At 41.6% G+C, this 24038-nt stretch overlaps 1 protein-coding gene across 2 annotated transcripts in view; it reads right to left on the bottom strand.

Annotated features, from left to right (window-relative positions):
- The window catches only part of MTMR2 (myotubularin related protein 2), a 62768-nt gene that overhangs the window by 16640 nt on the left and 22090 nt on the right, over positions 1 to 24038 (bottom strand). The window contains exons 3-7 of one of the 2 annotated variants that reach the window (XM_066544725.1): positions 8767 to 8842; positions 5418 to 5512; positions 5130 to 5240; positions 3012 to 3113; positions 2223 to 2306 (exon numbers count right to left, since the gene is read on the bottom strand). In XM_066544725.1, the coding sequence (XP_066400822.1) occupies positions 2223 to 2306; positions 3012 to 3113; positions 5130 to 5240; positions 5418 to 5512; positions 8767 to 8842 (468 nt within the window). The remainder of the gene's footprint in view (positions 1 to 2222; positions 2307 to 3011; positions 3114 to 5129; positions 5241 to 5417; positions 5513 to 8766; positions 8843 to 24038) is intronic. The other variant, XM_066544727.1, reaches the window with a different exon arrangement.

Raw genomic sequence — 24038 nt, forward strand, 5'->3', positions numbered from 1 at the left:
TTTAGCAGAACCTGGTTGGATTAAGAAAAAAGGCTACGACACTCACACAGATAAATTGAACATCCATAGTTACAAACACTGGAATTAAATAAACAGACTGAAATACCTAAAAGTTTTGGAGGGGACATAAAGCATCGTGCTGCAGGACCTAAATCAATCAGACAAAAGGGATGAAATTCTCCTCCTGGACAGATCACAACATAAACATCCACTGCAGTATGGCTTGCTTCTTCTTCAGCAGCTGGTGTTGGTCACTTTTGAAGATAAGGAACTGGAGCAGATGGATTGTGTGATCTGGAATGGTAGTGATTGTGGCTCATCATGGGTAAAACTCAGAAAGGCTATGGCTGGAAAAAATCCTGCTTTGAATTTGCTTTTGCAGTTACCAGTGTAAGGAAATGACCATGGGCTTCGGCATATGGACATTAGCTTGGTTTCTTGACATAGAAGCAGTCAGGCAAGTTTGTCCTTCCCACTCACAAACAGCAAAGAAGCAGGCCACAGCACAAGTACACACTGCAACAATGCCTCAGCTTTGTCATCGCTTTACAGAAAGGCCATGAAGAGCTGCAAATCACAGGCATGCAAACACATGTATTCTTCCACCATGTCACCGAATTCCTGACAAATTTAAGGTGTACCAAATCACAGTATAAAAACTAATACGGACAGAAAAGCTTCTATCATAAAAACTGACATGCCAGGAATTAGAAAGTGAAATAATCTACATTGAAATTATCTAATTTCCTCTTCCCAGGTGTTATAAAAATGTCTTTTGTATACTTCACCTGTTTTGACTGATCCTTGGCTGAGTGAAGGCTGTGCTTTCCAGGGGAGATTACTTTGATAGCACAGGTATTCTTTTAGTTGTTATTCCAAAATTTTCAACCCTACAAAGAAGTGTCTTGCTCAAATAGCTTGGGTTGCAAATCCTTCTCTACAAGCAGATCTTCCCATTAAATAACTACCAAGAAGGAGGTAAAGTCTAAACAAAGCAATAAGCACTGCATTATCTGATCTTATGCTCAAGTTGACCTTAGAGACAAAGTGATTACAAACGATTGGAGTTTGTCTTGACCAGGATTTTAGATTGTGGCATCTCATTGCAAAATACACTCCTTTGCACTGAAGGCAGCATACAGTAGGACACAGTAAGATACATCTCGCTTCCCATTAGCAGTCTAGAAGCCAGCAATCTATCTTAGGCAGCTATTTTAGGAGAGAACAAATCACCCCCAACAGTGAAGCACTCTCTCCCATCTGTTAATGACAGGCCTAGATAACCAATTTAGAAGGCATGCCCAGCTTTTAGAAGGCTAGAGCTAGAAAAATGAATCCTTAGGTTTTGGATTCTGGGAATCAGATGAACAACTAGGCTGGGACAGAGGTCTGGTATTGTTTGATTTGATGAGAAAGACCCAAATAAATCTTTAAATTGCATTGTTTAAAATGTCTTAATTTTACAATAGAAAATTGATTTTATTCTCATGGATCTGGAGGAGACTGAAGCTTATTGTGTCCAGGGCAAATGTGCCACCAAATCATGCTCCTTTTTCTACTTGAGAATTTTATGACAGGAGTGATTTCATTATAAAAATCAAAATTCTCCCATCTTTTACTCCCAGAGGACTACTCAAGTTTTCACCACAGTATTCCTAACCAACAGCCTGTCACATTAATAATCATTAATACCTTTGATCCGTCTACTCTGGACACACATAACTGTAAATAACAGTACTCTCTAGGCTGATCCCTATGCTGAGAAGGCATGCCTTGCCCATGCCTAAGATAGTAAAGGCATTCCACACTTAATTTTTTCCTCCCAAGTTGCAGTTTCAGACAGGAAAACCTGGAAAGAATTAAAACCAATACAAGAAAGCACTGAGATGTGAAACTCAACAATGGGATGCATGTACCTGGAACATGCACCCTCCATTCCCCACTGCCAGCAGTACCTGATCACCAAGCCAGAGCATTAGCTCTTTCTAGCTGAGCCTTAAGTCAGCTCTCTGCCACCTGATGTCCAGCAGTGGATGCCTCTATCTCTAAAGCTGTACTGCTCTCAACAAGCACTGCAGTGTGAAAAACAACATCCTAGCCAAGCCTGCACAGCATTTTTCAGCAGAATCATTCTCTGCTCCATGTAATCTGTAATTTTATCACTGCACAGACCCTTGTTTCTGAAGATCAGAGGATGAGGAAGGATGTGGCACAATACCCACCTGTCTTCTGTACTCCCAAGTTGGGTCATACACTTTCCATCCATTTTCTGGGAAAACCTCTTTGTACTCAAAGGCAAAAAGTGGCTGAAAGAAAGAAAATTTACCTTCAAGAGCCCACTCAGAGCCCATTTATATGATGTTTGATATCTCAAATAGTAATTAACGACTGACCCTTCTTTTTCCCCACCATTACTTTTCTTTCAGGGTTTTATAAAAAAAAAATTAACACTCTCACTGTAGCAGGTAATTAGTACAACAATATACCTTCCAATACGTCCCTGATCTTGCTTGGCTATTACCTAGTACTTCACAGACAAAAGAAGTTTGTTATTAAGGAGACAAGATAAAACTACTTAGGCAAGAATGCTCTTACAGATTAACAACCAGAGCCTTTCAACATTTGAAACAATTTCAGTGTCATAACACTAGAGAACACGAGGGCTGCATTCCAGATTTGAGGCACTGCAGTCACCATTAGCTGCGAACCCCTGACGGATGTCACTGTGTTTTGAGTACTTTCCCTCTGTTTGAGTACTTTCCCTCTGTTACAAGGCTTTATCAGTAAGTCGTTCCCCATGCATGAAAAAAGGCACTGTAACAGATTTTTCCTGTTTCCTATATGATCTAAACTCCTACAGAATTAAGTTTAAAACAGATTTGAAAACCAGCACTTCTCATCCCTCAAGAAAATGCACCCCACGTGAATGCTGTATTAAGTAGATGGGACAGAACAAAACAGTTTACTGCTACTCTATGTCTTTTGGAAAAAGCTGATGAGAAGACACTTACCAGATTATTTGAAACTGGAAAAGCATATTTCATTAGGTTCTCAAATATGGATCGTCTAGTTCTCCCTTCAGGCTTATGAGCAAACCGCAAGTTTCGAATATCCTAGGGGAAAAAAGAGGGAAATCAAGTTGCAAATTTCTGAGCCACTTCAAAATCCAAGGAAAATCCAAAAGGCAGAATTTAAAACGGGGTCACATGACAATGCTCCTTCTAGCACTGATTTAATACTTTGAACAACGTTGTGTTGCAACATTGGGTTTGGTTGAGGGGCTTGTCTACAGCCTCCAACAACAGCAGAGCAGCTGAGGGAGGGCACAGCTGTGCCTGACCACAGCATCTTGCCTTCACATGAAGCTCTCCACCTGCCGAAAGTCTTGGGAGAGCGCTGCTGAGGAAAAAGCTATGTTTGACTGGCAGGACTTTGTGAGACAGACATCCTTGGCTGTCACTGAGCTCTCACACCAAGCAGTGCCATAAAGACCACTGGAGGGGATGGCCTAACAAAGCAACTCCACAGAGCTACTGCACATAGAGGCCCCAAGAAGAGCCAGCTGGGTGCAAAGCATCCAATACCATCTCCCTTTAAAGCTTCCACCTCTCAGAGCACTCAAGAGGATGTCTTGAAACCAAGAACTCCTCCACTTTGCACAGCAGCACAGTTTAGACAAAAAGGGGTCATTCAGGACCTCCTTTCCATAGTCATCTACAAAACCAAATTTGGAAAGTAAATAAAACATCTCTAAGTTTTTCCAGTCAAGCCTGCAACTAAAATGCTTGCAGTAAAGAGTCTAAAACTTATCAAAAGGAAATGAGCTATCAAGTTCAAGTACATGAAGATGGTAGTGCAAGTCAGAGAACGAGATAAACAGCTGAAGCATTTGCTTCCTCACAGGGATTACATGACTGGTCTCAGACAGAGAGCTTTTCAGGATGCATAAGATGTATCTGTACCACTCTGTTATTACACTAAGCTGCTGTGCATATCCTGGTGAAGCAGGCTGAAATATATAAATAGGCTATAAAGGGCCAAAACACCCATCCTATAGTTTGTGCCTGAGTTTCCCATACATGATGATACCATTCACTCCAAACCTGACCAAGTGTGCTTATAGACAAAATGGCTGAGGACTAGGAATCCAGATCAAAACAGGGAACAAATTAGCTTGCCAGCACAAGCACCCCACCCTGTGTTAGCCAGGGCGGATTATGACTCTCATAGGACAAGGGAGCAGCTGGATTATTTGGTACAGATTGTAGTAACTGGTCCTGACTCAGCACACCCACAGCTTGACAGTCTGCTTAGCTTCCTGGTGCCTCAAAATCACAGCAGTGACCAGAACACTTTGGGATTCCTATTCATTCCTCCATCTGCTCTTATCCAGCATCCTTTTAGCATTGAGGGGCTCTGACAAGCTCTAAACAGCCCAAGACTTACAAGGTTCTGAATCCAGCTCTTCCTATGTGCTCACTGAGGGAAGCAGAAGGGCCATGCCATCCAGAGATATGGATTTAGGAGGAGAGATGGTGGTTTTATCTACTTTGTGGGTCTATTGTAAGCAGACATGAGGAGGCAAATTGTTAATTTTTACTGCAGTTTGTATTTCCAGTTATTCCAAGGGTTTTTGAGAGGCACATGTGAAATATGTACTGCCTGGAAAAAAATGAAAGAACAGCCCTGATGAGGACTGAAGGCTACTCATCAGACCCTCATGGCAAAGCACTGCAGCAGGTAGACATGAGCTAATGATTTAGGGGGGAAACATGCCCCTTTCTTGCTTTTGAAATGCAAATAAGTGAAAGGCCTACTGAAATCCACAGTAACTGGAGTCTACCTAGAATAAGTCTGGTGGGCAACCCTGAGAAATGAGGATGCAGGCCTACACTTTCATGATCAAGGAAAGCTATTGCCCAGCACAAAGCCTGGAAAAAAGGTTTGGATCTCTTCTCAAATGAGTGGAGCTGGAGAATACTGAAAACTACTTTTAAAATAATGGTTTTTGACACCTGTGGAGTCATACTGACTGAAACATTTTGCAGAACTTCCTACAGTACCACAGAGACAACCTTTAAAAATATATGTTCCCCTTCCCCTATTGTAAAACACAGATAAAAGTTTACCTTGCACACAATCTCCAGCCCATAGGAATTTTCACCACGACTTGAAGCACCTCCAATTTTCTCCACTCTGTTGATTACACCTAAAGATGCATCTAGGACAAAAGGAGGGTCCTGTAGACAGTTGAAATTTGTGAGTTTAAAAAGGGGAGGGGGAAAAATCCCCAGCTCCTGCTCCCTTATGTCTATATTCCCAAACAAAGAGCCATATTTCACACAGAAATACTCTCAAACAACACCCAGATCTAAAGATTGAAAAGGTAGCAAAAGTAGATTATTTCAAAAGCTTACCCGTTCCATGCTTTTAAAATACAGTCTATAATTGGTAACAGTAAGGGTTCCTCTGATTGCTCCAGTGAAGGGGCAGATGTAAGTAACATCCTTCGCTTAAGAAAAAAAAAAAAAAAGAAAAGAAAATGTAAATTTCACAGTTAATTTATGGGAGAAAAATTATGCCAGCAACAATATTTGTGGGCTGTACCTTGCAGATAATAAAATTAAAACAAGCTTAATCTGTGGTTCTAGCCTAGAGCCAACTGGCAAGTTTCAGTACTGTGGAGAAGCTAAGAGTTTGGGTAGAGACAGTACCATCACCCAGAATCCTACATTTGCACAAAACTGCTACCCCTGTCAACAGGCCAGTGTTCAGTGCAAACTGTTTGCTCTTACTGCCAGTAGCTGAGAACGTCATGCATGAAAAGAGGAGACCACTCGTGCCTGGATGCACACATTTGAAGCTGACAACAATCTGCATAGAAGCTAAGGATTGTGCCCAAGATGGTTTGTGCCACCAGGGGCAGGAGAAGGCAGTTCTCATACATGTGGTTTTTCGGATGCTTGGGTCCTTCTGTACACCTTTGCATGTGGAGTCAGCCCTGGGATGAAGGCCCTCATGCTAAAAGCCAGCAGAGCTACAGTGATTTGCAGGAGCCATGAATCTGTGTAGCAGCCAGCTGCTGTGATCTTAGGTCTGAAGTCAGCGATCAAGTTACTCTGCACAATTCAATTATTTTTGAGCCTGAGTGACGGTGACTCAAAACAGTCCCCTTCTTAAATGGCCTCAAACATTTCTCACTTGTTCCAGCAAAGGGAAAGAGGTGCTGCTGGCTTTCCACAGCAAACACCTCTAACTGCCCTTCTGTTTTATATCACTTAAAAATGCCAAGATTTAGGTTGTTGCCTCCCCACCTCTGCTGCCTATCACTTCTTCTGCCACTGAAGCAGTTGTCTGGCTGTGTTGTGGCAATGGTTTGCACTATCACCAAGAAGTAATAACACCCCTCAAAAACACAGAGGAGACCCACTGAGCTGCCAGAACCATGAAAAAACTCCTGGATCATCTGAATAACCTCAAGCCTCCAAGCCCTAGGGGACTCATTTTGCAAGGGCTGTGTCAGGAGGACGGCTCGCCTCCCACCCAGGAGACAACCATCATGAGCATGAGGTGTGAGGCTACTGGGGGTCAGAATGGGAACCTAAATTTCTTCTACCTTTATCCCATGAGATTTAGCCCAGAGAGGGAGAGAGAAGAAGTCTGCCTTATTCCAGGGCACTGGCAACTCATATAACTAAATCATCCTCAAGTCAGCTCTGCTTCTGCAATTGTCTTCATTGACTCTCAAGATCTGGATGTGGAGAAAGATCCTTAAAACATCAGAAGTGACTAATTTGCAGCAAAATATGTAGCACACAATATCTGGTTAAAAAGAAATAAAATATACATATCTATAATAAACATGCTAGTAATTCCATTATATATTTATTTATATAAATTTACATGTATTTGTTCGAAGGACATTTAAACACAAAATGCTTATAGCCATTTCTAATTAAATCAAGTGTTTCATTAGTGTCTGATTATTAATCACTTCTTTTCAAAGGCTAGTTTGAGAGAGGTTTGAAAGCAGACTCAGGAAGCATAACAAGGGTGAAGGCAGCCTGCCTAGTTTTTCCACTGGAGTTCCCATTATTCAAAATGTAATTTTGAAATGCTTAAAAAAACCCCAGCAAAATCCACTAATAAGAAAAGCATGCATTTACATCTGAAAAGGAATGGAATAGGATTTCTGGGTAAAGAGGAAAGGTGCTAGAAAAATGTTTTCCAGGTAAGGAACCCCAGGCACGATCTCAAACACTGGCCTTGCCAGCGTGTAAGCCACACCACCTTTCACATTTGCATTTTATTAGCCTGGTTTCCTAAGGAAACAATTTTACTTAATTACACTGCGCATGTACAAATGTACCTACACACATGGCTTGTCTGACCTTAACCCTGCCACAGCTGTATGATTTCAGCAGTCTCTACTTGATAAACAGGGATCACCAAGGCATTAAAGTGCTTCACTGTTTGTGAGAATGAATGCCAGGTATAATAGAGAGGTTGTAGTGGTGCTATCACCACGGGAAAGCCTAATGAGCTCAGCCTTTGGTAAGTATAAGAGAATACATATGGGAGAAAGAAACTGGAAACCAGATTTACTAATTCCCCTGCTTGTGGAATTCCTGTCTTTTACAGGCCAATCTTACCCTAGATTATTGGGTTGGCTGAAAATATTTTTTCTTCCCTTCCCTGTAAAATACAAGGAGAATTACATTTGCCTTTCTTCACACTTTTAACAAGAAACAATTATTGCTGATGAATAACAAAGATTTCCTTTTTGCTGCCTTTAGCTTCTTGCTGGAACAGGCAGCTGCTGTCTGGGCTACTCCAAAAGCCATCCAGTCTTAGAGATTTACGTGGCTCATCACACCATTTGCCAACAGATAAAACATTGGTAACTCTGACCTCTTAAACCATTCCCTAGGAACCTTCAAAATACTGCCTCACTGTTAGAGCTAATAGCATCTGTGCAGTGAGTTAGATATAAGTCTGCAGTGTATGGTTAGAGTACGAGTTCAAAGTCCTTAGGACTCTGAGGAAAGAGGTTGAGAAAAAGATTAATTACGGAGGCGGGTTGCTTGGAGGTTTTCTTGCTTGTTTTTATACTGCTGTTCATGGGTGCATTTTTTTTGTGAAGTATTTTCAGTTTTCATTGTTTGATTTTTTATGTTTAGGACTGAAGTTGCACTCTTCCTTACCATTTTAAGAGGAAGGCAACATATTAAAAAAGCAAATGCAAAATCTTTCACAGAAAATTATTCAAGAGGCTTACTCAAGCCTTCAGAATGGAGAGCATCAGCAAATCTGATGCATGTCAGAACGTCCGGATGAAAAAAGAAAAAACCCATCCCCCATCACAGTAAATTCTTTGCAAAAGCAGTGTATCATTTCCTAAAGCCCATGACAGAGATTTGACACATAATTGTGCTGTGTCAGCTTAGAAAGTTACCCTGTGGCAAGGACAAACTGAAACAGTTGATCCATGTCCTCTCAGGAGGCAGCAAATGCAGAGCTGTACAACTCACACACCATCACTCATGGGTGATGAAGAGTGTTGAATTGCTTTGTACTTGCTACTGCTAAAAGAAGACACAGTTACCTTGGCCCATGTGCTGTGCAATTGCTCAATTAATGAAACAATCTGATCACGGTTCCCAAAACATCTGCAATGTGCTGTTGTTGGTCAGTGACCACCAAGATATTTTGCTCTATGGATATTCTACGGTTTGTCAGCAAACAAGGAATTTCCTCTTCACGTACCCATGTCTTTAATGGTTTCCCCTGGCAGCAAAGGTGGCTCTTCCATTTCAGCCAATTTATTTGCCTCCCTCAGGACCTAGGCAAAAGATACAAGTACAAACAGAAATTCATTATGTTTTCATAAACCAAGAAGTTTACACTTACAGGTCAACAGTATCAAGGACAACAAATATTCAAAGATCTTGAAGTACTGCCTAGGGTCTCTTCAGAGGCCAACACCAGGCTCTGTACTTTGGCAGCACACTTCCAAGGTGTCCTTTCATGCTCCAACCTTCTCCTGCCCAGGCCACTTTCACAAGTCAAATTCCCGCACAGTTATGGACAGAGCCAAAGGAATCAGTTCCTTTCCCAGTTAAAGTGCTCACTGATTACCACAATGACATCAATATTCAGCAGAGCAATTTCTAGTTTACACTGAGGAAAACTGAAAAGGATACCTTGGTCACTCCACTGTGCTCACTGAGGGTCCCACAACTGCAAAAGTCCTGACTTGACTCAGTTACAAAGGTACTTATTTTGACAGGTATATATAGGGGGTACAGTTTTGATTTTTTTTTTTTGGCTGCCAAATGACCCCTCCTTCACCTTCCTTTGGGTTCATGTTATACCAACAGAGCATGACTTCTCAGACCTATTATTGCAGTTACACAAAGGATTTCACAAGAACAGCTGCTATCATGGGCAGATAGACATTTTAGGAAAGCATAGCTGTAACTAGGAAAGCATAACCTGAGGTCTAAATCTATAAGAACTAGAAGAGAAATGCAAATATAAGTGACCAAGATTAAGGCTGTGTGGCCACATGTAGATGGATTTAATCATGTTGTCCCTGCCTCAAACTGGACAAATGACCACAACCTCAGCAGTACAGTTTGCTCAACCTCTTAAAACTGACAGAGAGCAGGTAAGTTAGTCCAGACTCTGCTTCATGCTATAGCAACCACAAAACTTTGAGTTCAAGGTTGGTGTGTCTCACCTGCTGAAGACAGGCAGAGGGAGCTCACTGCTGCTCACAGCTGAATGTGCAGGCTCACCCAAAATGGTTTTTTATCATAATGCAAGGAAAGGGAAAAAAATTGCTTCAAATTGGTATCAGGAAATCCCTCCAAAGAAAATTCAAAGACATAGCCTAAAGTGGCATTCTAGAACCTGACACGTCTGTGGTCAACTTTCATGTAGGATCAAGCCAGAGGGAGAGCCTCAGGGAAGAAAAATTCCATAAACTATGCAAAAAAAAAATTGGAAACAAACCCAAAGAAAGCCCTTGCCACAATAAGAGCACATTCCAGCATTTTCACACAACAGATTGATGCATAGATGAAAAGATTAACAAGATCAAAGCCTTCTTGAGAACAAGAATGTACATTTTAAAAAATGCATTCAAAAGACTCTTAGGAAAAAAAAATTAATAATAAAAGCAAGTACAGTCCTGGCTTCCTAACAGAAACCTCCCAACTGCACCCACTTAGATCAGGTCTTACCAGGGAGGCTGTCAGAGCAGCTGGGCTGGGATGAGTTAGGAGAGGTCACCATTGACAGAACCCACACTGGCAGCAACTTGCCAGGAAGCTTCTCTTCCCCCACATCAGCAACATCAGTAAAAATAAGGTTTTGCTGGTATAATGAGCAGAAATCGATGTTGAGGACTTCTTGTCAGCACAGCTGTGTTGGCCAAAGATCACACACCCCATCAAAGCCCTGACTGAGGGCCTCCCTGACAAAAGCCTGTGATGTAGACCCACTCCCAACTCCTGTGCGTCCAATTCTGCGCTTGAGTAACAGCCCTGTAATTAGCAGGGTAACATCTGGATTATGATAAATGAGATGGAAGCTTCTGGCTAATTAGCCCATAAGTGGTGGTCATCTTTTTGGCCTTTTATCTTGGAAGGACATGAGTGAAAATACACTCTGCATTCAGAACATGATCACAGCTTCTTTGAGAAGGTCCGTACCCCACACGGGCAGCAGCTGCTGCCAGGATCACTTCGGTCAACAGCTGGACTCACTGCTCTCCTACAGATGTCAGTGGGAGCACGTCCAGAAGTAAACATTTGGGAAACTGGGTTCTATCTCAAGCCAAAACAAATATGAAGTAAGACACATAGAAAGCACTCGGTATGACAAACATCTGCTGAGGTGGCAGAGGTGGGTGGTGCTTAGGTGGGTTTTAAACCCTGTCCTGCAAGTGGGGGAGAGAAGGAGGGAACAGGCTAGCAGTATGAAAGACAAGGATCTCCATGTCAACATCATTCTCTGAAGACAAGGTTGAAAGCCTTTTCAATTTAAAAAGTGTCTCTTCTAGGTCTAATAAAATCCATCTGCTCACTCACACTTCTCTGCAATGTCCCCAGGATCAGAGGAAAGGGTTAGCAATCCAAATCTGTGCTCACTTCAACCCAGGGCAGCAGATGGCTGGCTTCCTGGAAGCACAGCACCTTGAGGTTGGCCTCCTTGCCTCCCCTCTTATTATTTCGGGGGTTTTTTGCTACAGTCTTGAGGACTAAACTCATTTTCACCACCCCTCAAGTGACTTCAGGACAGTATCTATCTCAGGTAACAAAGAACTGACTCCATGGTGATTTCAAAGGTGCAAGCACATAACCCCTGGAAAACTGCCATCCTTTCCACGAGGCTGAGACAGACATGGTCAGAAAGCCCAGGACAAACACTTCTCTCTGTTGTGCCAGTCTATGCACTGTCTGCTCAGCAGTAGATTTTGAATGAGCCTCTAGTTGGGCACTTGAAACCCAACCCGGCAGAAACCAAGAAATGAATGGTAGGCATTTTCCTGAAACACACTTCTATCAATGGCTCCTTAAAATTGATTCAGAGAAATACAATCTGTGTGGGGCTGAAAATGCAGGCAGCAGGCAGGAGAAGACATGTGCAGCATCAGCCAAGGACAGGGGCCACCAGCAGGTAAGAAAAGTGGGTGGATAAGAGAAGAGGAGTTTAGGAAACAGATCAAGGAGAAAGAATGGTATGGGACAAAGCACACAAAGCTCTGAGATGACGTCAGTGTCATAAATGGGCCCTTTGCGCCTTCTATGACTAAGGAGGTGACATGAAAAGCCCTTCCATCTTACTGCCAATCCTCCTCTCCCCCTCAAAATCCAAAAACGGTTCATTAAACTGTGAGAAAAATCTTTTTTTGTACATTAGCCTATTTTCAAGACTCTAAAAATAACATTCTTGGGCCCAAATTTAGCCCTCTGCAAACCTTACAAAATTAAATTAAGAGCACCAGTAAGGCAAGGAAGCAGGGAATGGAGCCAGGGACATGACTGCGGCAGCCTGGCTGCAGGGGGGGACAGCAGCTGCTGATACATAAATGCTACTGAGGCAGGTACCACATATGCCTGCAGCTGAAATGTGCCACCTCCGTGTGCCTCAGCCTTTGAAATTGTTCAGTGGGAATAAAATCAAAGAATTCTTAGAGATCTGCAATGAAGAACACATCCAGAGCTGGGCGAATCATTCCTACTTAGGAATAGGACCACAATGACTTAAGAGTTACACATGGCTCCTTCCATCACAATCATCACTAAGATGGTTCCTGTAAGAAACAGATACAATGACCAAAAACCAGTGGAATACTCTGCCTTGCCTCTAAGTCAAACCAGGTCTTCATTATCTTTTCCCCACAAAAATGTTATGCTTGGTAACTGAATCTCTGGAGAAATGAAGTCCTGTTACACACCAGAACAGCCTTTATTTCTGTCTTCTTTTACCAAGTAACATCATGTACCCATCCCACCTGTCAGCAGCTCTCCCTCTAGATGAAACAGCTAAGAGACTGAGAATGGGAGTACCTTAGAACCTAAACACATGTCCTGGCTCAGCTCAGAGGGTGTGAGGATTTTGTGCCACCACCTACCTTTGTCCTCTGCTCAAGCAGCAACTTGGCAGAACAAACCCACACTGCTACATTCAACAACCACTTCTCTACTCCAGGATCCCACCTTGTGTAAGCTCCAGCACAGTCACCCCCAGCTGAAGGTGCAGAGCTCTCTCATGCCCTCCCAACTACTGCCCCCAACACAGGGAAACTGCAGTTTTGTTGAGGCAACCTCAAGATCTAAGCAACAAAATCACGATCTCCTTTGCTTGCATATATGGGGTCAGGCAAAGATATTTAGGACCTGCTAAAAAGGTAAGACTGCTGCGATTTAGGGTACTGCAGTTCTGGCAAGTCTCTCCAACCACATGTTCACACTGCCTCCTAATACAGCAGCCAGCATGCTGCTACAGAAATCCCTCTCCTGGATGATGTTCCTGCACAATTTGTGCACACAGCTCATCCTGAGCAGCTGCTGCCAACAGGGGTGGTACAGAGTGGAATTGCAAGCACATTCTATGCACAGGTCTTAGAGCTCTGTGCACCACTGAACACTGTTCTAGAAAGACCTGAGAGGGTACACGGCACTCTAAATTCAGAGTTTGCTTTTTGACCATGAAGGAAACAGCCGAGGTGCTTTCCTGTAGTACTGCCTGGTGAGGCGCTTGCCTACCAGCGATGCTGCACAGCCTGGCTGACAATCCCCGTCCTGCGCTGGCTGAGGCCAAGCCAGGACTGCCTCCTCTTGCCCTCCCTGCCAGTGCTGTCACTGCTTCAGTGTCCAGCTCAGTCAGGATGCCCAGGGTCCACTTTATGACTTTTATAATGGAAATTTTTCCATAACCTGGATCATTTTGCCAGGACTAGCTTAGAGTGTGACTGCAGGATTGAAGGCAAGCAAAACCCAGGCAGGAGAGAGGGAGTAGCTTGAACCAACCAGAGAGAGAGTCATTTTATCCCTGGACACTGCACAAGCCTCCTGATAATGAAGATGCATGAGGAGAGCACCTGAGGTCTCTTCTAGCCATCTACCAGTTATTCTTTTGTAACTTTCTCCTGAATGTTTGAGTTCTGAAACCCACAAAGGTCAGATTGTTTGGCTTCACACAACTTAAAGGGGAGAGAGATTTGTTTTACCAAATTGTTGTGTAACAGTTTTCACAAGTCTGCAAAGATTCTTCTATCCTGAATCACAATAAAAATGAGCAAAAGGAATCTTTTTTGGCTTAGACAATATTAAAATGTACCCTTTTTTGTAATTTTTTTCCTTTCCTCTGAGTTAATCTCTCCTTGGTAACCTCCTACACACTCCAAGTCACTTTGCACATTTTGAAGAGAGTTGTGCATAAAACCACAGCACTGGTTCGACACGTTCAATCTGACAGCATGAACACCTTGCTTCTGTATTACTCCTTTCCCCAAAACCTCTCCCCATGTCTGCTCCATCTACTGAGAAGACAAGCTCTCCAAGCTGGGAACTGCTTTTGCTCCAGCTACACAGTCGTTTCCTACAGCAGGAAGGCGGTCGCTTAACTGGTCCCTTGACATAAACACATATAACCTGCCTGTACAGACAAATCTTATACACACACCAAGTCCCCTTGCTTCTGCAGCCCCTGAACTCAGATTTGGCATGTCTCTGTCTACCTTGTGAGCACGCACTGGTCAGCAGCAACAGCTGAAAGTCATGCTGCAGGGACAAGAATGCACATGTTGTACATGTACAAAAACAGAGAGAATGAGTACTGTTTAAAAAAAATCTATCTATCTTTTCAAATATGAAATTGAAACTCAAAAGCCAAGTAAGAGGTTTAATCTCCTATTGGAAAATATCTCTCTGATACTTTACACTTAAAGGACTACCTGGGAATATTCTGGTTGTACTTAACATATTTAAACTTTCCTTTGCTCCCTTTTTTTTTTTTAATATCTTTGTTGCAAGAAATGGAAAATGATTAAATGCCTTCCTTAATCACCATTTTTGCAACTTTACAGGCAATGTAGTCAGTAAGCTGCAGAAATACGATTTCACCTGAAACTGGAGATCTGTGCTGGTCCCCCGAGGCGCTGTGTAGCAGTCAGTGGAAAGCAGGATACCTGGGAGATGCACCTTTAGGATAAGTACCCTTCCTCCCACTGAAGGCTAAGAACTAGGGTAAAGGAATGTCAGCGCAGATATGGAAGGGCAAATCCCAATTCTGGTCCTTCCTCGTGGTCAGTGTAGCAAAACCCAATCTCCTGGACATCCCCAAACAACTGAGCAGTCATATCCTATGTTTGCAGAAAAGTACAAATGTGCTGTGTGCGAGAGGCAGCAGGGAATGAACCCAAGTCAGATACAAATACTGCATGGATTTAATTAGAAAGGCATGACTCCAAAGCTTGTAAGACAGGTTGTGTTAGCTGAGGTATAAAAGACAGCTTTTGTGTCAGAGCTGGCTCTTGTCTGCTGTCACAAAGAACCACATAAGGGAAGTCAGCCTTCCTGCAAAGACTTAGCCATAGGATTACTTTTATGTATTTGATTAACTTAGTAACTTTATTTGTAAATTAATAGCAAAACATATACACTTACATAACTAATGCTTGTCTGCTTTAAATGCCTTTTGGGGGCTCTCAAACCATGTTCACCTATTCCTTCCCCTGAATTGCCCTACCACTCCATCCCTTTCCTCTTTCATGGCTGTTTCCATCAGTCAATCAATGAAGGACAGTGACACTATGGCAGGTGCATCAAGATTTATCATTATTCCAATGATGGTGTAAAAACACCTGAAACAAAACAGATAGAGAAGCTCTTTCCATTCATGCCAGAAAAAATCCCCACAGCGGTCTAATTCTGTCCAGCTGACATTGACAGAGGATGCAGAACTGACACAGGTCTGTGCAGAAACAAGATGAGTATGCTTCTGTAGGACAGTTTTTCACAGGTGGATAGGTTTCTTCTCTAAATGAAACATTTCTTACCATAGGAAAAAGGGCACATTTTTCCTAGCATTTCACTGCTAAGGTGCTTCTGTCCTCTCAGTGCTCAACCATCAGGACCACGGAACAGAAGCCATGCTTACTTGACTGCAAACACTGCACTACACTGAGGAGAATTTCAGCTGCCATTTATGGCTATTTCAAGTGTACTTGGAGAAGATTTGTGTGCTAAGAATCCTACTGGAAATGCAATAAAACATAAATCAAGCAAGTAAATGGACTTAGTTGATTATTTTTGAATCATTAAGAATACCACAGGAGAAAGACTATGGGAAAGAACAGAAATATCTCTGCCTGACTGAGGCACAGGGACTTTTCTGAGGATTATGACCAGATGGCTTGAAAAACTATGTTAGAGACATTCAGAGCTGCAAGATATTAATTGCAGAGAAATGCTTTATGTTTTATTCCTTTGGGATATTAGAAGTTCATAGGGTAAAAGACAAAACACCATGGACACACGGATCATTTCAGAAGAGTACACAAAGAATCAAATATACCGCCAAAAGACCACATCAAGCCCATTCAGATCCTAAGAGAGCACTTGGCCAAAGGCAGCCTCCTAGCTTGTTAAAAAAAACAGAACACAAGAAGTTCTTATCAAAAATGTTCTGACAACAGATCATGTATTACACTAGTCTAAAGACAGTAATAACATACAAAGTACACTGCAACTACTTTTAACTACTCCTTCCTGACACTAAAAAAAACCACATCACAAACTGTGATCTCTGCCTACCATATATGTTTTGAGAAAGCATAAAAGTCCTTGAGAAATCACTCGCTTACTTACCACTGTCTTGAAAATCTTTAAAAAGCTGAAGGTTATTGTATTTAGAAAAAAGAAATACAGTCCCTAAAGTAATATAAAGGGACTCTTCTGAAGGAGGAAGCAGCCACCATGCAGTGTTTCCCTGGGGTTTTCTGCTTTGTTTTGTCCACGATGTTCTTCTCCACTGAGACCCGATGTCCAGTGACAAAGAACAGCCGCTCTGGGTTCCCTGGGCTGGTGAATCTCCTGGGCCCTCGCTGCACAACTACAAGGCAAAGCTTAGAAGCTCAAAGGAACACATTGTTGAGGGCCACTCGTTCAACCACGGCTGGCTTGTCTCTTCAAGTTTGTATGGCTTGGTGCCTCAAGACAATTCTCTCATTAGGCTCTGACAGAAAGTCGTCATTGACTCAACTCAGCAACACTCCCTGGCACAGAAAGTTGCAGATATTATCTATTCAGACAAGTCCAACATTTTTTAATACAGAACCTTCTTCACTGCCAAGGGTTCCACATACGTCTCAAACCACAACGCCTCTGTTCTCCATGGGCTGCTCAAAAACTTTGGACAGCACATTAGCTTGACTCTATCCTTTATTTTTACTGAATTTTGTTTAACAAACAACTTACATGTAAAAAGAAGATTAAAAGTTTCAAGGAAACCATTAAACTAGTTCAGTGAATTTCATATCAAGTCTTAAGTGACAGAAAAACACTCTGACCAAAACCAGAGTTATAAATTCCACCAACTAAAATAAGTCACAGAATACTGCCTGCATTACTAAGAATTTCACTTTTGAGTTTGATACAGATAATTATATATTTATAATGAGCAAACAATCATACAGAAGGGAACAAAGATGTTTCATTCCGTGCAAAAACATCTACAGAAAATCAAATCTTGGCAGGCACTGCATGCAATCACAATTCCATGTACTCCCTTTAAATACCATGCTTGTTCATTCCTGCCTGATCTGTCCTTCAGTTTACAAAACTATAACGGGGGCAGAGGGGGAAGCCACCTCTTACCTGGTTTTACTCAACAAAAAGAAAATTCTTGCAATTTGTAGCTAGGAGAAATATGGCAGTCAATTAGGAAGAGATGAAAATATTTTTCAGAACATATGAAGGCCATTTGCTCATTCTCCTTAGCTTTCCATTCCTAATAGATGGCAATCATAAATGCTTCCAGAGATTTCTTTCACTGTGCGTAACTCCACATTCAAGCCTTTAGGTACCTCTATATAGGAAAAATTAGCAATGTTTGCTGTCTTTGCTCTTTTCTAACTAGATGAGCACTTAGGGAGTATTATTTCCATGTAAAGGAGACAGAAAACTGACTGCATCTGGCTTTTTTCCCTATCTAATTTGCATGAAATCAATATTTTGCAACCCAGAGGTTGGCTACTCTGTGGGTTTGTTTCCTTGAAAGGGAGAGGTGCAGAAAAGGACTTAGGGGAGAGGTGCAAGGAGGAAAACAAGATTTTCCATCTCTTGGGATATTCTAAAATGAAAATTACTATAATTCTTATGAAATATCCAGCACTTACTATAAACTGGAGTCCTCAAAAAATGTGGCAGTGGCTAAATTCCAGTCACTAACAGGGCTGTCCTGATATGACCATGCTTATGGACAAGAGCATCATTCATTCTCCAAAGCCAGTCCTTTGTGCCTTTGTTCATCAACAGCTTAATGCTCCAAAGAAAGGAAGGCCATTTTCCCCAGGCACACAAATGTAATTCGTATGCTCAAAATCAGAATTTCAAGATAGTTAAATTATGTTTCCCTGTAAGACTTTACTTCTCTTCCACTGCTCTTTAAGTCCCTGTTTGACACCTTTGATAACATAAAGCACTGACTGTTCTTGGATTTGGCTCTTGTATTTTGTCCCTGTGTACAAAGGGACCTATGGAAGTACAACTGTCAGGTCAGGTGAAGGCCACTTCTGCCTGCATAGCTTCTACTCCTGTACAAACACATGAAAACGTGAAGTGCACCTCCATGTGAGAACAGAACCAAGCAATGACGCAGAGAAATACACAGTCAAGTCTTCATACAGTGACAGTAAAAAAATGAACAGTTTATTCAATTTCACTGCTGCATCACCAGCTCACATCTAGCCAAGTGTTTTGTGACCACAGGTCAATTATCTTCACCATCTGGTGGCTTGTGCAATACAGTCTGTAACTTAATAGCAGTCACAGTCCAGTGCACTGGGAAGGAAAGCTCCCAGCATGGAAGACATCTTTGCATTTGCTATGAACAACTGCTGCTTGCAGGCAGTCTCATACAAGGAGTCAAGGGCTAGTCTGAAACAGGAATATTTATCTCCATATATTATCACGGAGCTGACTGGCAGGGCCGAAGGTCTTCAAATACCATGGAGGAGCTTAGGCAGAGATTTTGTCATGATTTAGTGCTTCCAAGCTAGCATCACTCACTGACTGAAAAGTCCCTTAAAATCAAAACTGAAAAACATTGCTTAAATGAGTGCTTAGAGTTTAAAACGTTATGTCACTCTCTAAACCCAGCTCTTGTTGAACATGTGTTACACATAACCAAAGCCTGACACACTTCCTGCATTGGCAGGGAGATAGTAATGGAAAAGCTCACTGAGGCTAGTTTTAGTGATTTACAGCAAAGGATGGAGGGGGGGGGGAGGGAATCACATCTTTCTTCAATATGTTTTTCTACTAACAATATACGTGTCCTACAAAAAGCTAGTCTAAGCTACTTTGCACTAAAGCTAGAGTAAAGCAAAGGTGGCAAAGTCAGTGACTGGCATTTCAATCAATCCTGCCCAATATCATCTGAAGGACAGGATTTACCTCAATTTTACAAGTGTATATCTGGAGATATTACTCTGCACTCTCTCCACAGTCAGAAGAGAAATACATTAGGTCCTCAAAACAGATAAAACTGCACATTTACTTGAGGCCAGTTAAAGCTGGGATCCACAGAAATCACTTGCTGCCCCTCAAAGTACGTTCCTAACATCTGCACCAAGGACTTCTCTAGCTCAACTCCACTACATTCTCACCTAACATGGGCATATCCTTAAAGCTGAAATAGATCAGATCATAAATGATCTATGTCCTTCTACTGAGCGCAAAGGAATTGTGGTTGGCTAGCTTCAATGCAGACTTACCCAAACAGATTTAATCCAGGAAACCTAAGGAGACAGCAACAGTATCCATTTACTGTCTTGGAAGGAAATACTCCTTCATATACCTTTTGTCATGCACCAGTTATGTATCTTACAAAACAAACCACATGGGCTTGTCTACAGTCTTTAACCATACACATAATAGAGAACAAATTAAAGTTACAAGCCACTCTGTTTCTTCCCATTTCCAACCTTCAAGTCCTGGGAATGCTACAGCAATATTCTTGCACCTCATGCATAAACCTACTTACAGTAAATCCACCAAGTCCTTGTATGTTAAAGAAAATCTTTATGTAGGGAACAAACAGTCATGAATGGTCATATGCTTGTTTTGTCTGGATTCAAAGGAGTATCAGGAATTGTGGATCTTGTTGCCCTTAAAGGGCAGAACAGTTTCGTGGTCACAACAGCAATGCTAACAAAGATTTAAACCACTTTTTCTGAAGGCTGCACAACTATGCAGGTGACATGGATCTGTTGTAGTTTCCTTCTTTCTAGGTGCAAGAAGCAATATAAAGAAAACAACATATGAGTTTCCATCCTTTAGCTTAAGCTTTTGCTGCATGCAATCCAAAAGCAAACACAATAGGCCTTAACAAATTATCAGGCAAAGGTACTGCTCTTAAGGGAAGTGGCAGCAGGCTCTAGGGCTATATCCACTGCTTCTCAACTGCAAATGAACAGGATCCAACCCTTTTATAAGGGCCACTCCAAAGCTTTGAACATGGTAAGCTTCAGGCATTATCCTATAAAGCAACAACTACCTAAAAATGAAAATCCCTACTGATAAAAAATAGAGCATCAGCAAGAAGACTCAAGTACTATAAAATGCACAGACACGTCTCCTCATATGCATAGGAGAAAATACTGCCTACAGGACTTAGCAGCAAGAAACTCACTGTATTTTATTAACCACCAACTTCCCAGATCTATAACAGCTATTTATATACTCCAATCCCTTTGGCAAAGTTGGCTTTAAGGTGTTTTTAACATCTCAACCCAAATTACAAAATATCTATGGATTTCCAAATCCATTTTCACTTCCAACTACTTCAATTCTGTTCTTGCCTGACCTATAACTTATGTTAAAACATATGGCAGGGTATTTGCTAAAAAATCCCTCCAAGATATATATACCCTAAATCAATTCTGAACAGTTTTGGATTTAAGATCAGGAAGGGGGTGGAAGGAGAACCTAAGAGTGCTTTGTTGCTTTTCTGTTGGGGTTTTGGTTTGCTGGTTTTTTTTTTTCTTTTGGTTTTTTTTTTCTCTATGAAACTAACTGAAGCAGCCAAAAGTTATTTAGATTTAGTTTATGAAGTGAAAATTCTGTAAACTTTCTACTGGAAAGGCAATTTAATTTCAGTTCCAGATACTGACACGCTCAATATGCATTAAAAAAAAACCCAAAACAACAACAAACCTTCATAAAGGTTATTATTAAATACTTTGGAGAAAGATTTAGGAAAAATACTGCACATGCATTCAGTAGGAATCCCTAGTGGCTGTCTCATTGACCTCATTACACACATGCGCGTGCACACACAGAGTGTTAATTGCACTCCAAAAGAAAACTGCAGGCACAGACTGCAAGAAATTAGGTGGGTCCTTCCTCTGGTTCCCTCCTCCCAATGGACGCCTACTATTCTTCTAAAAATTCCCCACAGAAAAAGAGAGTGCTAATTGTAGCTATCACAAAGTGTTTTTCCATCGTCACAGAAATTTAATTCCTAAATTTGAGCCAATGCACACGCAGAGGCAGAGACCAAATAGAGGTAGGAGTGATGATGAATCCACATAGCAATTCACTCTAGCAGGGAAAATTTAAACACACAAGATAATAATCCCATAACTGGCATATCCACATTAAAATCTTGAAAAGCTTATTTTCAGCCTCTTAAAGCTAACTGATGCAACACCTTCCTGTGAGAACATTGCATAGCCCAGGCATTTGCCACCCATACCACAGAGTTACCACAAAATGCATCAGTTCCCTCTTTAGGGCTTGCTCTCTTGCATTCTTTCAGGAACAAAATGGGACCTCTTTTTGTCCCACAGTAGTGAGATGCTTAGCTCAAATCTCAGCACCTGAGTACTCAAATCTAAATAACACTTGGGAGTTCACGCTGTCTTGTGCCAAGGAAAGCTGCACAAGATGCTCAGGTGTGTAAGGAAAGACCTGGAGTAGAGAATATGCTCATGCCACTGTATCAGTTAATGGTACTGCCTCATTTGCAATATCCAAGGCAAGGCCACATCTCAGAAAGTTCAAAGAAAATAGCAAAAATAATCAGGACCTTAAAAAGATCTCTCACAGAACTGACTTTCAAAACTTGTGGAACAGTCACATGACAGAGATGTCAATTCAAAGAAACCCAAACAAAGAATGACAAGGGAAAGAATGTCCATTGTCCTCAACTTAAGACCTGAAAGAAAATAGCATTAGCTGGCCATCTCTCATAACAACTGTTCCCTTTGGGAGCTGGCACCAGGCTGCAAGAGGAAGCCCAGGGAGCAAACAGTAACACACCAGCACTGACAGCGATGATTAGAGGGCAGATGGTGGGTCTGCAGTTGCACTGGCAATACCAGCACGACAGGCTGAACACAGGCAGAGAACAGATCATCTGACCCCCAAGAACTGCTCTCCAGCATAAGACACTCTCAGTAACGAAGAGTGAAATGATGAATGCATGAGTTCCTTGAGGAGAATTAAATCAATCTGTAGCATTGGAAACTGTCTCTTTCTCCCTATATTCTAATACAAGTAGAAGCATGGGAATGTATTTTCTCCAGGTCTGCCTACCACTGACAAGCAGCCGCTGGAGTGTAAAGGAATGACCCAGCTTTACACCTACACACAGGTGCACTGCAGCCACTCACACCATCTCTGCAAGAGTAAGCTTTAGGTGAAGCACAGAAGACGTTCCAAATTGTGTTCACACAGTGTTGACGCAGGTGAAGAGCAAGAAGCCTTTTGCCAGCAGAAGCAGGTGCTCACACTTAGCCTGCAGTGACACTATTGTAAATAAGTAATCCTCTGCTTTACCATCTCTCCTGAAACACTACTCTAAAATGAAAGAAGAGCTGCATTTGTTTCAACCAAGGCAGAACTTTAGATTGCTTAGAAATAAAAAAAGCAGGCAGGCTGTGAAGAAATCACTCCTGCATATTATAGGAACTGTGGCACAGCATGAAATTATGGGCTCCTAATGGCCTCCAGGAACACATAGGCATCTTCTGCTTAAAAAAAATCTCTCATGCAGCTAAGTGAACATTCCTCTGTGGACACTATTTTTGATTGCTAGTGAGTACAGAGGCTCTGTTGAATGGGAAGCCAGACAAGCTGAGGAGAGCTGGAATCCCTGCCCAGACAGCTTACAGTTCATACAGATAAGGTGACAAAAGGGAGGAAAGAGTCACAAGATACAATCAGGATTGCAAAGAAAACATGTTGAGCCATCTTAACCACCAGAAGGGAAAGACAACTGCAGTTCTAGAAAGGAAATATTGGCTTGGCCTCTACTTCTAAAGGTAGTCCTCAAGTGTCACAGAAACTGTGAGAAGACGAGTTGGACATAAAAACTGAAAAAAGAAAGTTAAGTAAGTTTAATTTTTTTATAATATCATATATATAACATAATATTATACAGTCACAGTGGTAGCAGAATTTGCAATCTTATTCATATCAACAAGCCACTTAGCCTCAGCCTAAAAATGATATTTTCTGTATGTCAGAGTGACTGAATACCCTGACTTCACAGGGGGAAAACTTCAGACATATTACAAATTTCCACACCCAGGCGTGTTCAGAAGATAACTATTTGTATCCATAGGCAAAAGGTGCAAGCTATCATAGAATGCACATAAACTACTGATTAATTTCCAAATCTTAGCTTAAAATTGGCTAATAATCTGCCTTTAGAAAGAAGCATTCATATACTTGTCATGAACAGGTGGACTCTCTGTTATTAATTATGGATGACTGAGACAGCACTCACGGGATGAAAAATCATCACGCTTGTCAAAGGAATTAGCTTTGTATTCAGAGATTTTTATGCAATTTTACTGTGTTTACATTTTACAAAGATTCTCAACCACAGCTGAGAAATGCAGGAGTTGTTAATACAATGTACCACTACCAACAGTTTTATACCCAGGGACTTTTTTTTTTTAAGAGCTAAGATATATCAACAAACCCCTTGGTTTCATAAGAGGAACATACAGATAGCTTTCAAAACTCCTGTGACACCAAACTAGAACTCTGAATTTATAATTAACTAATCCAATAGCATAATAATCTAAGAGCCCTTTTTTTTGGACCTTTTTTATGTCAGAGCAATTCATTGTGACTGAAGGTTATTTTTATCAGCTCGGAGACTGCAATCTTTCTCTGAAAGGATGTACTTCCAAGGACTCAGTGTTTACAAACAGGCAGAAGCTCTCAAGACTGAACACCTCATGTATATACACATACACACAACATACATACATACATAAGGAAGAAAAA

This window comes from Molothrus aeneus, chromosome 2 (assembly GCF_037042795.1).
Source record: "Molothrus aeneus isolate 106 chromosome 2, BPBGC_Maene_1.0, whole genome shotgun sequence".
Taxonomy (NCBI): domain Eukaryota; kingdom Metazoa; phylum Chordata; class Aves; order Passeriformes; family Icteridae; genus Molothrus; species Molothrus aeneus.